The sequence below is a fragment of the Microplitis mediator genome, chromosome 2 (genome assembly GCF_029852145.1).
Source record: "Microplitis mediator isolate UGA2020A chromosome 2, iyMicMedi2.1, whole genome shotgun sequence".
NCBI classification, from domain to species: Eukaryota; Metazoa; Arthropoda; class Insecta; order Hymenoptera; family Braconidae; genus Microplitis; species Microplitis mediator.
Genome location: NC_079970.1, coordinates 22597357 through 22611508, shown reverse-complemented (window position 1 = coordinate 22611508; position 14152 = coordinate 22597357). Strand labels below are relative to the sequence as shown.

General features: G+C 31.7%; 1 protein-coding gene across 3 annotated transcripts in view; it reads left to right on the top strand.

Annotated features, from left to right (window-relative positions):
- LOC130678600 (uncharacterized) overlaps nucleotides 1-14152 on the top strand; it is a 128297-nt gene that overhangs the window by 98877 nt on the left and 15268 nt on the right. For all 3 annotated transcript variants that reach the window (XM_057485924.1, XM_057485925.1, XM_057485923.1), the window contains one exon: nucleotides 11055-11178. In XM_057485924.1, coding sequence (XP_057341907.1) covers nucleotides 11055-11178 — 124 coding nt within the window. The remainder of the gene's footprint in view (nucleotides 1-11054; nucleotides 11179-14152) is intronic.

Genomic DNA, 14152 nt, shown 5'->3' with positions numbered 1-14152 from the left:
CATTATGGAAACCATCCCATAATTTTCTTTCCGTGTACGTTTTGAATAAGTTGAAAGTTGTCAAATTGAGTTTTTAATGTCCGAAAGTTCAATTTACGTTCAAAACGTTCAAATTACGTTTAAAACGTTCAATTTACGTTTAAGACGTTGAAAACGTTCAATTTACGTCTAATATTTCGACTCGGGTACACTTAATTTTTTATAAGCAACAAAATTATAATCCTGATATACGTGACTCTGAAATAATTAAGTATTAAATATCTCTCTATGGTTACTTTCACTCAGTGATTTTAATAATCCTCTGCTCAGAGTGGTTGAGTAAAAATAAATTCCCTCTACACGGATCTCTTTTACCGTATTTCAAATTATTATTATTAGACTCCTTCGAAACGGTAAATAATTTAGTTACTAAAAATGAACTGAAGAGATTTATTTGAAAATTAAAAGTTGAGAAATCGATAAGTCTTGATTAAATGGATTATAATAAAGCGGAAAGTTGGAAATGATTGTTAATTTATTACGTTTGACACTAAAAATTTATTGTAATCGAATTATTAAGCCGGTTGTGAGGTCGTAATTTAAGAGTACCGGTAAAAAAAAAAGTTAAAGCCATTTAGTGGCGCGCAAAGTGAAAACGAAATTAAAAAAAGCAAGAGAGTAAGAAGTGATAATGGAATTTATTATTCATTGTCATTGAAGGAATCCCGAGCGCTGTTCTCGAACTAACCATCCAGTTCATACAGTTCTCTTTATCAGCCTTTCTATATAGTACATAATACCTCTCTTAAACTACGAGGTAGTCACTCGTTTAAAGCTTCAAGTATCACGCTGCGTTAGCACATTCTCAAGAGTTTTCCCGCAAAATCGAGAAGAAGAAAAGTAAAAGTCCCATCTGCCATTTGCGCACGTTCGCACTCTAACCTACACTACTACTCCGACTACTACTACTTCTATACTACTGCAAATACACTACCACTAGGCTTCTGACTGACATTTAATATCAAAAGATCGGAATGTCGCCTTAGGGCTCCTCGAAAAATAAAAAATGAGGGAGAGACGCAGCGCCAATGCCAAAGAGACAAAACCAAGTTTTGTTAACGCAAAATAGTCAGCAGAATTTTTAGTTTGAATTGACGTTGAGATAATAAATATCAAATATTTTTATGTAAATAATAACAGAAAATTTTTCTCGATCGAAATCATGAAAAATAGTTTTTAAATACTGATCAGTATTTTTTTTATTTATTACGAGAAAAAGAACAAAATTTAATTTATTCAACGCAGGCCTGATTTGTGCGCTTTATGTCGTCTGCGTTTTGAACCCTAAACGGATGTTTATCGACCGGTGCGAAGAAGTTGAGTAAAATCAAAATAGATGTCCTCAACTTCCATCGGCGTTGTGAAAAGTGAGTGTTGAAATGACATTTCATCACGCGTCTCAAGATTTTTAACTGAGCTCCATCTATTAAACATCGTAAGAACTCGTTAAACGACTTAAAGTTTTTTGTCAAAATCCATGTTGAACGGCTAGTACACTAAATATGGTTACTTCAATTCATCATATGGAGAGTGGGTTATACCGCGTGGTTGTGTTGTATTTATTTTGTTAATAAATATTGAAATTAATAATTAAAACATCCGAGTAAATTTTAAATCAATTAAATATGAATTCTGAATTTTAAAGCCGATGGTTTGTTGTAATTTTGTGGGTGCACCGTGTCGCTAAACAGCCACAGACTTCGCTTCGCAGATTGTCATTAATCGCGTAAATCAGGCAATTGTTGAATAAAATATAGTGCATCGTAGGACACTCAGATAGTCTTTGTCCGGCAAGCGCCTTCGGCCCGTGTATGTAACCCTACGACTCGTGCTGAAAACATTGCCCTCGCCACATAAAGACTATCTTAGTATCCTAACTATGCAATATACTATTATACTGCGATAGAATAAAAAAATAAACTAATTTTTATAAAAATAAAACTAGAAAAAAAAATCGGTCTGTCAGTTGACCCTGCGGGCCAGCCCCAAAACTTCCCGCTGTTTTCGAGCTCGTTGAGCTCGAAAACATTATTGTAAATACATTTTCGAGCTCTTCGAGCTCGCAAATACTTTTGTATGCCATTGTTTTGTAAAAACCCATTTTTTAGCATTTCTTTCTCCCACGATATCTCGCGAACGAATTAATCGATTTTAATGGTTGAGGCGGCAATCGACGTGTTTTATCAAGTTCTAAAGCTGATCGAATTTTGAAATCGATTTATCAAGTCGTTTTTGAGAAATTTCGAAAAAACCAAAAAAAAATTTTTTTTTGAATTCTTTCGTCAACGGTTTCTCTTGAACGAATGAACCGATTTTGATGGTTGAGGTGGCATTCGACGCGGCTTATAGAGTTTTAGAGCTGATTAGATTTTGGAATAAATCCATCGAGCAAATTAAAAGTTATCCAACTAAAACATTTTCGAAAAAATTTTATTTTTGAAATATCTCTGAACGCACCCTACCGATTAAGTTCAAATTTTTACGGCTTCAAGACATTAACAAGCCGCGTCGAATGACACCTCAACGATCAAAATCGGTTTATCCGTTCAAGAGTTATGAATATTTACATACATACATACGTACGTACGTACGAACGTACGTACGTACGTACGTACACACATACATACACTCGGACATCATCGTGAAATTAGTCAGGATAGCTTCCTAGGACCTCGAAACGTCGATATCTGATGGAAATTTGATTTTCGTAAATCGGACCGAAACCAATAACTTCCCGAATTTTTGAAAATTTACAATTTTCTTAGCGGGAAGTTAAAAATCGAACCGTCTTGACCCAAATCTTTTCTTATTAAAAATAAATTTTCAAAGCTTATTAAATGTCGACAAATAATTTAAGCTGTGATATTATATCATAAAGACCGCGGTTTCTCTTTTGACCTCGCGGGCGTTTAAACTTTCAGTAACACTCACCGAGTCTCCTAGTAATACCCAATCACGTCGTCCGGTATTTTTTTTTTTCCTTCTACAGCTCCCGCAATCTCTGAATATTTTCAGCTTTCGAGAGCTTATTTTCAGCCCGCGTTTCACATATCTTACAAGTAGTAGCAGTCAACGACTATCTTCCTAGCTGGTATTAAAGCGTTATCCCAGATTTGGCTTTGACACTTCCCTCCCTGGAAAACGTAAAAATAAAAAATTTTCTCATCTTTATTGTATGAAATATATTTATTTAAATCAACGAAAATATTGTTATTGAAAAGATTTTGCTTTAAATAAAACCTTTAATTTATGTCACTAAAATGAATTCAGGAGGTATATAAAATGACAAAAAATATATATATATATATACATATACAAGTTGATTTAATCAGCGCAGCGTCAGCACTTCGTGCAGCTACGAAAAGTCAGAGGTAGCATATTCGAGATAATAAGAAGTTTATTTTATAAAAAATACTCACCATTACATACTATTTAATTATATATATTCATATATATAATATATACATTAGACTGTGTCATTTTACAAAATTTTTGTGCTCTCTGTTGAAAATTATTTCATATTAACCAGCCCCAAATAAGAATTTAAAAAGCCCGCTCAGAATTTCATAACATGTCCGTTTTAAAGTACAAAATATATATTTTTGCTGCTGAGAATTTTATACGCGGAAAATTTAAAAGACAAATTGATAAGAAAATTGAATGACCTAAAAAAATGTTTAAAGGAACGATTCGATAAACTAGGAATTTTGTGACGTATATTTTTATATATTAAATGAAAAGTGACTTTTAAAAATTAGATTGTAATATGGACTATAAATCATTATAATCTGTATTAAGTAATTAAATAATATTCAATATTAATATGACTACTATACTTAACTTGATAATATGATAAAGTGAAAATTATATGCGAAAATATGTATATTAAAATATAACTGGAGAGAATGTGCAGGTGTAAATTGTCTAAAATTAAAATATAGATATAAATTATATGAACACTCTCTGATTTATTTAATATATATAGAATATTTAATTACTGTAAAATGAAGATTGATGGTGTGTATAATTTATTAAGGTTCAAAAATTATAATAATTTATTTAAATTACCAACAATTTATTTTTACTGGCATTTAATTAAAATATTAAAATATAACTTTATTCATGAAAAAATTAATTATCTGCTTTAATGAGAAGCCGACATTTTTTTGAACGCTTCAAAAAAATGAATGAAAATGGTTTGCAATAAAAAAAAAAAAAGTAGAAGTAAAAAGTGTGAGTAGTAGAAAAATTAATTATCTAGTTTATTAAAAATTTATTTCACAAAATTACAATAATGGTATTACACTGTAAAAAAACGGGGTAAATCCAGACGGTGTAGGTATTAAAATGTTCGGTGTTAAATTTCAACACCGAAAGCGGTTTTCGAATAATACCGCTGACGGTGTGAATATTCTTTACCAATGTTAAAATATTTTTCAGTGTTGGAAATATTTAACTTTGTGAATATTTTTATATCATGGAGCTTGAAAACAGCGGGAAGTTTTAGGGCTGGTCCGCAGGGTCAACCGATAGACTGATTTTTTTACACCGATTTCACACCACCAAATTATACCGCCTACACCGTTGTTCTTTCATTTTAACACCACGTGGTGTTAAATTGAGTCCATTTTTAACACTGCTCTTTTAACAGTGTATTTATTTTAGTCCTTAACAAATAGTAGTCGATAATTAATAAAGTAGATGTATTATTAAAGCGATAATTCGGTATAATGGCCTCAACTTATGTCACGTTTTGGTGCTCGAGTCGTCTCATGTATAATCCACATATTTGATGTAGACCACGTCGTATAAATTGCAAATTAGTTTATCATCCCAGGCATGTATTCTTCATCGTTGATATGCCAAACTCTTGTCACGCTCTTGTACACATTCTCGTGATCCGTTCAATGAGCTGGTTGGCATCCTCGTCCATGAGAAGCTCCTGGCTTCTCTCGAGTCTTTCCTCTCTTCATCATAATGACTCTCAGTGATTTCCGACGACAGAATTCACTCACACACACGTAAGCCCTCACACGCGCACACCTTTCTTCGATCCATAATTAGTTACGATTTAAGTTGACACTAATTTCTAGTGTGTCCATAATAGAACACTGTACAATTACTCTAATGTCCGTCTTCATTTCCTCAAGCTGAATATTTTTTTAATTTATATCGGGATTTATTTCAATAAAATTTTATGATGAGAATGAAATTAAATCGTGCGGTCAACAGATTCATATGAAATTTTTCATTATCTCTCTGATTGGAAAACTTTATTGAAGATAAAAAATCTATCCCCGAGCTTTAAAAAATTCGGCCGGGTCTGGATACAAAAAAAAATTATTTTGTGCGAGTCTTGTAGTTTTAATTCAATAAAACGATGAATGCGTCTGTTGATGACAGAATTTGTGAATGAAGAACAAAATAAAATTTTAATTGGATCAAAAGGATTAAAATTACTTTGATCTATCGTTTACACACGATTATCAAATGTAACAAAAGCTCAAATAAAGTTAGTCTATAAGCAGTTATAGAAAATAATAACAATAATACTAAATATTCTCATCGTCTATTTTAATAATTTAAAATAAATAAGATACGATTCTCCTCTTTATTGGATAGAATTTTTCCGATAATTATTAAAACTTCATACAACGTTTCGTCAGTTTCCTGACTTCTTCAGGTACTACAAATAAAAATTAAAATATACACAGTCAGTTATTATTATTGTTACGAATTAAATAAATTATCTAATCAATTTGAGTTAATATACATTGATCAGTAATAATTTAAAATAAAGTTTGACAGTCTGTTGTATCGATTAACTAATTTAATAAAAATATGAATACTTAATGATTTTAAAACGAGTCAGATAATTACCAGCCAAATTACTGTTTAGCAATAAACATTTCCAATAATCTATAAGTTGGGAAACAGCAAACCCATTATGGCCAGCAACCATCTAATCAAACTCAATACAACAATATTAATAATTAACCCAGTATTGAAGCAAAGTCCAATAAGTTATTTATAGTTTAATTATTAAGTTTGTTCTCGACAGCGAAACTGAAAGCATTAAACAGTCTCACAAAACTCCAATGCTGATTTAAAAAACTAAACAAAAGTAATTCTAGCAAATACTGTAACAAAGACTGAGTAAAGAATATTCTCCCATTACATGAGAGTTTGAAACAAGTATAAAGCTACAGATATAACAGAGATGTATAATTCTCATTGGAATACAAGAACTTGATGAGAGAAGGCTCCTGAGAACTAAAACCGTCTATTGAATCCCCAAAGACATGACCCGACAAATGAGCCGAAGGATGCAAATCAATCCCACGACACTGGATTCCAAATTGTGCTAAACCAGGTGAGGCTAACTGTGGTTACATCCCTTTTACAACGAGCGACCCCAATCCCTGAGAGAATTCCTTCGAGTACAACATCTCTCTGGCAGCGTTGCTCAACAGTGACGCCAGCAAACTCCTTAGACAGCGCACAGGCACAGAAATATATATACTCTGTCTGAATAGCACTCGTTGGATATCATGAAGGCTTCACAATCTGTATTTAAAGTTTATGTGCATTTTCACCTCGTGATGTACTCTCGAAGGTGTGCAGTGAGTGACAATTGTGTCTGATCTGTTGGTCTACTCTAAATATAACGACAGCTGTGAGATGAAACGGCTGGTGAATCAGAGATGTAATGGTGAATCTTTCAAAGAGCATCATATTGTGTTCAAGAGATGGAACTTGGGAAGATATACATCTATACATGTATATATAGCATTATCAAAACACCCGTGGGAATGTAAACATCAGTAGATGTCCAGTGTGACACTACACAAAGGGCATGTCCTGACAGTATCACCAGCTCAGGAATATTTCATGTTGCTCAAGATATTTTCGTAGTGATCGATGTTCTATGTTGCGCCAGTTACTTAAAAGGGTCAGTTTAAATTCTAGATGAATAAAATTAATGGTATCTATTAAATAACTGGAATAATTTATACCGGAATCTGGATAGATGGATCAAGCATTTAGTATAGCTTTTAGTACGCGATGTAGTTTTAATAAATAAAGTTTATACCAGACAGTATGCTAAGTATTTAAGCTACTGCTGTCTAGATTACTGTTACATTATTTTGAGTGTATTCAATTATTAAAATTTGACATTTACCTATTACGAATACAGTTAAATATACATATTAATTGATATTGTGTACAATGTAATGTGTAGATGAGGATCTGGCTAAATATGGACACTAAGCAATGAAGGTAGTTTTTTTTTCTTGTTTGAAAAAAATGGGGTGGATGTGAAAAATATATGAAGTTATTTTTTTTATAGTATCAAAATTTCCACCGTTTCTCTAGCTCTCCTGTATATTTGCATTATGAAGTTGTTTTCTAGAAATACCGGGAGAAAAACTAGTTTGGAAATCTCTATTATATCTCTACTCTACCAACGAAAACTAATTCACGTCCAATCAGATCAGAAGCATTCGAAAATATTCCAGATATATCTTAAAGTATTCAGATCACATTAAGCGCCAATAAGCCGGATCGGGTTAACCGCTTGACGGCTGTAGGTCAGTTCTCAGACTTACAATGGTCAGACCTAATTAATTAACGATCCGATGCCACTGCATTGAGCGTTAATAATTTAAACTTTGACGATAGTTTGTCTATCACCAATTATTAGGAATCGGTAGTTACACTATAAAAAATTGGGAGTGATTACGGATTTTATTTAAATCCGAATTTACTCCGTTACTTGGAGTTCCAGAATTTTTATATATATATATATATTGTAACGAATGTGAAACTGATCTTTAAAATATTTGAATAACTAGAAAACAAATGCCTTCTTCTTTTGTTTTATAGAAGCGCGACTAGAGTCAGTCAGTCATATATTGACAGCATAACAGCATACATCTTGTATTTCGGTGACACGACCGATGATCCAAAGACAATTGATCCGCAACAATTGATCCGCGACAATTAATTTGTCGACAACAGGATCAATATCCTAGCAAAAATTACGCCTTTTTTTGAATTATCGCTAAGACCAATTGTAAAGGGCCTAATTTTTCACATTTATTTAACTGGGTGTCTTCTTCGGGAGGCAGGGTAAAGAGGCCACGTCCCCTCTTGACCAAGTGGTATGTCGACCAATACATAATTGGTACTATGGGGGGCCCATTCCAAGCCCCACTTCGACCAGAGTCTCTTTATTTCTTGAGATTGGAGGAGTGTTGTGGGCCCACGTGAAGTTGGACTCGTAGTGGCTGTGGTTAGATACCACACGCAATGAGGATTTTTGACTATACCTCCGGTAAATGTCCACTCTTGGTTTCGGCCGAGAGTGTCGCTAAAAGTGTAGAAAAGATGGGATTTCGCAGCGCGAGTATGCCCAAAAGGGCGAGGTCTCGGCTTCCGGTCGGCGGAGGCGGACTTAGGTCCCGTTACATTGATTAATTAATTTTCACATTTATCTGTGTGTGAGTTATATTCAAAATTACACGCACACGAAATTAGTGAAAAAAGGGCGTAATTTTCGCTAGGATCAATTGTCCTCGGATCAACAGTCAGGTAATCTGTATTTCAATAAACTATATCTCTCTTGCACTGATCGAAAGGTTATCTTGGTTCAAAGAGAATTATCTTGAGTCAAGAGAATATTTAGGAAAATGGAATAAATCTTGGTTGAAGAAAATTTTCTCTTAATTTTGATTATTTTGATTCAAAAAGTTATGTTTTCGACCCAAATGGGTTAAAGTTTTAAGTTAAAAATATATGATTTTAGTTCAAAAAGAAAAAATATTTAAAGAAAGTAAATTGTTTTTTGAATTAATATTTTGAATTTCTTCATTCATGTATATTGAATATTTTATTCTATGAAATTTAACTTCTCTACGTAAGGAGTCAGATTTCTTAAACCAACTAGTGGCTATTGCTTGAAACAAAAATAAAAAAAATTCAAGTCAAGAAAATCAAGCTCTTGGTTTTTTTCCATAGCAGCATTCGGATAACAGGAGCACTCGAGTCTATGCAGCTTCTCTACTTCGGACACTACTTTGTGTATGCACGTAGACGCCCGAAGATCCCAAAAAAATGAAACGAGTCTGTTCAGCGCTGGCGCCGCATATGTGCAATTATATGTATATTACACACCAATATTCTAATAGTATTAGTTTATTAATTATACAATTAACTAATTCATATACATAAATTGTTTTGAATTGAAGTGTTCGGTAAAAATGTAAGTTATTGTAGTTATTAGTCATTATATCTGGTGTTTTTCCTGATTCACGTTAAGTTAAATGGTGTCGTTTCAATCACAAAAAAGTAAGTTAATTATTATTTATGCTGTTTTTAATCATATCAGATACTCAAGTTTGTTATCATTTCTGATCCTAAATTTATATAAAATTGTTTCCTTTTTAGTGTGGTATATATCATGCAGTTGATGCTGTCGATGGAGCCAGGATAAATAACCTAACCTTTCATTTATTTTTGTAACAAAAAAAAAAATTTTTATTGTAATAAAGAATCAAAATATATTTTGATGATTAATTGTATATACTCTGAAAATTGAATTTTTAATAAAAACAATTAATTTAAAATTGAACTGAATTATTGTATTTTAAAATAAAAGTATTTTTTATTTTACGTTAATGTATAATTTAGTTTTAAAATGAGTTTTTTATTTTTTTAATCTAAAATTAATTGTTTTCAGATAAAGTCTACATTTATTTTGAACTAAATGTTATCAAATCTTTAAATAAATTAATTTTTACTTGGAGTAAGTTAAATGTGCCTCCGTTTAAAAACTCGATGTATCGAAATGAATCGATATCGACTACATTCGAGAGAACGATGTTTTTAGAATGAGTTGGTATCTTCTAAAACCAAGAGCTAAATTTTCTTGAGCCAACCAAGTTGTTTTCTTGTTCGGAGAAACTAAAAACATTTAAAGCAAAAATTTATATTTTTAAATCAAAATTGAATTTCTTTATTGAAGAGCTTTATATACTCTAATTAAAAAAAAAAAATTTTTTTACCAAGAGAAAATTTTTTCAAACAAGAAAAGAGGATATTTTAATTTAAGAATTTATTTTTGGAAACGATTTTCTTCTTGACCCAAGAATTCCTTTTTTTGTGTGTGTCGTTTCCTTTACTACTGTTAATTGTGGTGTTGTTATTGTAGTATAAGTGATATTAACTCATAAGTTACCAATTACTACAATATATATCACTCTGAATACGGAGTAAATAAAGAGGAGCTTAAATAAAAAAAAAAATTAGTAATATGCATTCATTCCGAATTTACTCCGGATTAAATCCGCTTTCACTCCATAAATTTTTTACAGCCTACTTACTATTTGTATAATTATCGACCCATTAATCTCCTTAGACACCCAGTATATTTCCATATATTTATATTTATAATTGTTATGAATACTGTGTAGAATATTCATGAGAATCAATAGTAGCATGTTTAAATTGAATCAGAGAGTCGTGCGTTTGGAACAGAGTTATAACCAATTCAAGTTGTCATCCGAGTTTAACTACTCGAAACCTGACGGAAAACTTATTAAAGCGCTTGAGTAGAACTTGTAAATGCGGTACTTTAATATCCGTTGCTCAATACTTACTCGAATAACTTATGCTGTAAGTTAATTTTAAATATTTTACCAACTCAATGCTCAACTATACCATTGCTTGGAATATTTTTTTTATCATTCGACTGCTAACTAATAAATTATTATTTCATTCCACTACCACAAGAATCAAGCTCTGTTCAAATTTATATACTTGTTAAAATAATTTAAATGTTACTACTGTGCACTCCAACAGAAATAAAACACCAGAAAATTATTCGATACTTTCCAACGTACAATCGCGAGTCTGCGGTTCGATGTAACCTCAGAGTAAATTTTTTTTGACTAAATATTTTTTCAAGACTTGAAATAATATTTGAATAAATTCGTTGATTGTTTTAATTACAGGTATGACTTGGAGACAGAAAAACTCTACTCAGTGCTCTGGTACAAAGACAACGAAGAGTTTTACAAATACGTAAATACGGATCGAAGTCAACACATTTATCAAGTGGACGGAATCAAAGTCGACGTGAGTAGAAACAATAAAAAAATCAGATCTAAATTTAAACGATAATTTTTTTTTTATTTTCAATTAAGAAAAGTCGTGCTCAGCACTAGACGGAAAATAAGACCTAAAAAAAAATGTCTGATAATTTTCCGAAGCAAGTCCTCTTGGAAGATTTAAAGCTCTTGGCATTATTATATTATATATACTTATTTTTTATTTCTCGTCTCTTAAATTTTTATCCTTCTCTCCAAGATTCTCGAGCAATTTTAGCAAAATATCTCAATGCTATCGAAGCTCCAGTAATCGAGTTTACTTGGAATCGTGGGCTCTATTCTTTTTAACCGGCGATGAGGTTCGTGAAGCGAAAAACGATACAGAAAATGTATTGAAGAGAGTGAGATCTCTAGGCCGAGCACGCGTGCCGCACCAGTCCGCATTTATTTCCTCGACTCCTCATTCTTATTTTACCTCTTTTTACTTTATTCAAACTTCTCTGTCTCTCCGACGTAATGCGGGAGTAGCTCGCGCCTGGGGCTTGTCTGCATAAAATATTTCAATTTATTCGCCAAACGTATACTGGCGTAGTCGTGTATAATAAAGTCGCATATTCAAAGCGGCAATAAAAATAAACCTCTGCTTTATGTTTTTTATTTTATTCTTTTTTACTCTTTGCTCTTTCCCGGACTTGATACTTTTTTTTATCTTTATTTTTACATCTTACATCTGCATCTTACAACAAGTACCTTCATTTTTAGTGTGGCCGTAATGGAAAACTTGTAAAATCAAAGTATCTGGTTAAATATTAAACCAATCATCAAATTTACCATAGATATAAAATAAATTTTTCCAAACTGTAGATACCGATTTTGATTTTAAAAAATTTTTATAATTTGTCTTGGGATACATTTAAAAATATAAATTTCTATTACCGAAATCATCGATTGAATGTAGAATCAAAACTAATTACTGAATTTTTATGATATTTAGTCCTTGGTACCTGACACAAAATGTCAAAATTTTTTGAAAGAAATTTATTTTTTTCGCTTTCTCACTCTCTAATTATACAGCAAATTATTATTCGTACATAAATTTTCACATAATTAATCATTTTTTCGAAGCTACTCCATTTTATCTGAAAACTGTCAAAAATTTTTTATCTCAAAGTTTAAAATTCAACTCCTGCACTGTTAAAAAGCGCTGTTAAAAATGGACTCAATTTAATACCACGTGGTGTTAAAATAAAATAACACCGGTGTAGGCGGTGTTAAATCGGTGTACAAAAAAATTTCACGTCTAGAAATTAGAAAAAAAGTGTATTACATATAAAAAAGTACACTGTAAAAAGAGCGGTGTTAAAATGGATTCATTTTAACTCCGCACGGTGTTAAAATGAAATTACACCGGTGAAGGAGGCGTAATTTGGCGGTGTTAAACCGGTGTAAAAACGGGGTAAACTGCGTCCGCTCAGAGTATTAACTTTGGAAAGCTTAGAAAAACGCAAAAAATATCTTCACACACGCATTCAAACACGCGAACGCACACGCACACACACGCGCACACACACGCGCACTCACTCAAAAACACATGAACATACATGCGCGCACGCTAAGTAAAATATTTTAACACCGGGAAATTTTATTTAACACCGGTAAAAAATATATTTACTCGTTGCGACGTTATTTTAACACCACTTTTGGTGTTGAAATTTAACACCGCAAATTTTAACACCTACACCGCTTGGACTTACCCCGGGCATTTTTTACAGTGTATAAAAATTTAATGAATATTATCTGGAGGAATTTTAAATTTTGCTGTGTACTTATTTAAATAATTACTTATGTTATACGTAATTTATTTAAAAATTACACAATTTTACACCCACCATTTCAATCACCAATAATTTAATGAATTAATACAGACACTAATTAACTGTAGTGACCGAGTAAGTAAAAATATTCCCAGAGTAAAATATTTTAACACCGAGGAATTTTTTTAATACCGGTAAAGAATATTTACACCGGCGATGGCGTTATTTTAACACCGAAAATTTCAACACCTACACCGCCTGGACTTACTCCGGTTTGTTTTACATTGCATTTTATAATTCCACGTGCTATTATTTCATCAAAAACTTTTTTTGTTTAGGCAAAAAAAAATTTCATTGTAACGAAAAACGATAAATGTTAAAAAGTAGTAAAAAATGTAAAGCTATTGAAAATTTAAAAAAAGAATTTTGAAACGTTTTAAATTTTATCAGATGCTTTGACGTGCAACCGAGTTGTAATTTACCATATCTGGTGTCTATTTTCCATTTTCGTTCCTCAATATTGACTGCACAGAAGTAAAGCCAACGCGCTGGTAATTTGTTGAAAGAGATTAAGTTGCCATCAATAGTTTGCATTCAACGCACATTTAGCGAATATTATTATTATTATTATCATTTTCAAAAATTAATAACTGTATGTACGTCTTTTGTTAACTTAAGTCTCAATTAATTGGTAGTTTTAATCTAAAGACCTTTTTGTTCTCCCGAAAATTTCGCTTATGAAATTCAAATGAATTCAAGTTGTCGGAAAATATATTTAAAGCAATTAATTCGTTCTCTGCTTTTTGTTTTCGGTGAAAAATAAAAAAAAAAGGGCTGAAGAACAATTTTGTGGAAAGTTACAATCGATCCAATTAAATGTTATTTTCTATTTCATAAAAAATAAAATGAAAAGTTCTTTTACCGCTTCGTTACCTTTTTTAACAACGCGGTTTATTCGTTTTTATTTTGTTTTTTTTTTTTTTCTGATACTTTTTATTAAAATTAAATTCTGCATGAATCTTTGGAAAAAAAAAAATAATAGTAAAAAAAAAAAACTATCTAAAACTTGCTGAATGAATTTACACGTTATCTATTTGATCTGTATGTCCATTGCACACTGACGGGATTTAAAAATGAATTGAAAGAAAAAATGTAAAAGAGAGATTGAGATTCCGAATTAAAAAAAAA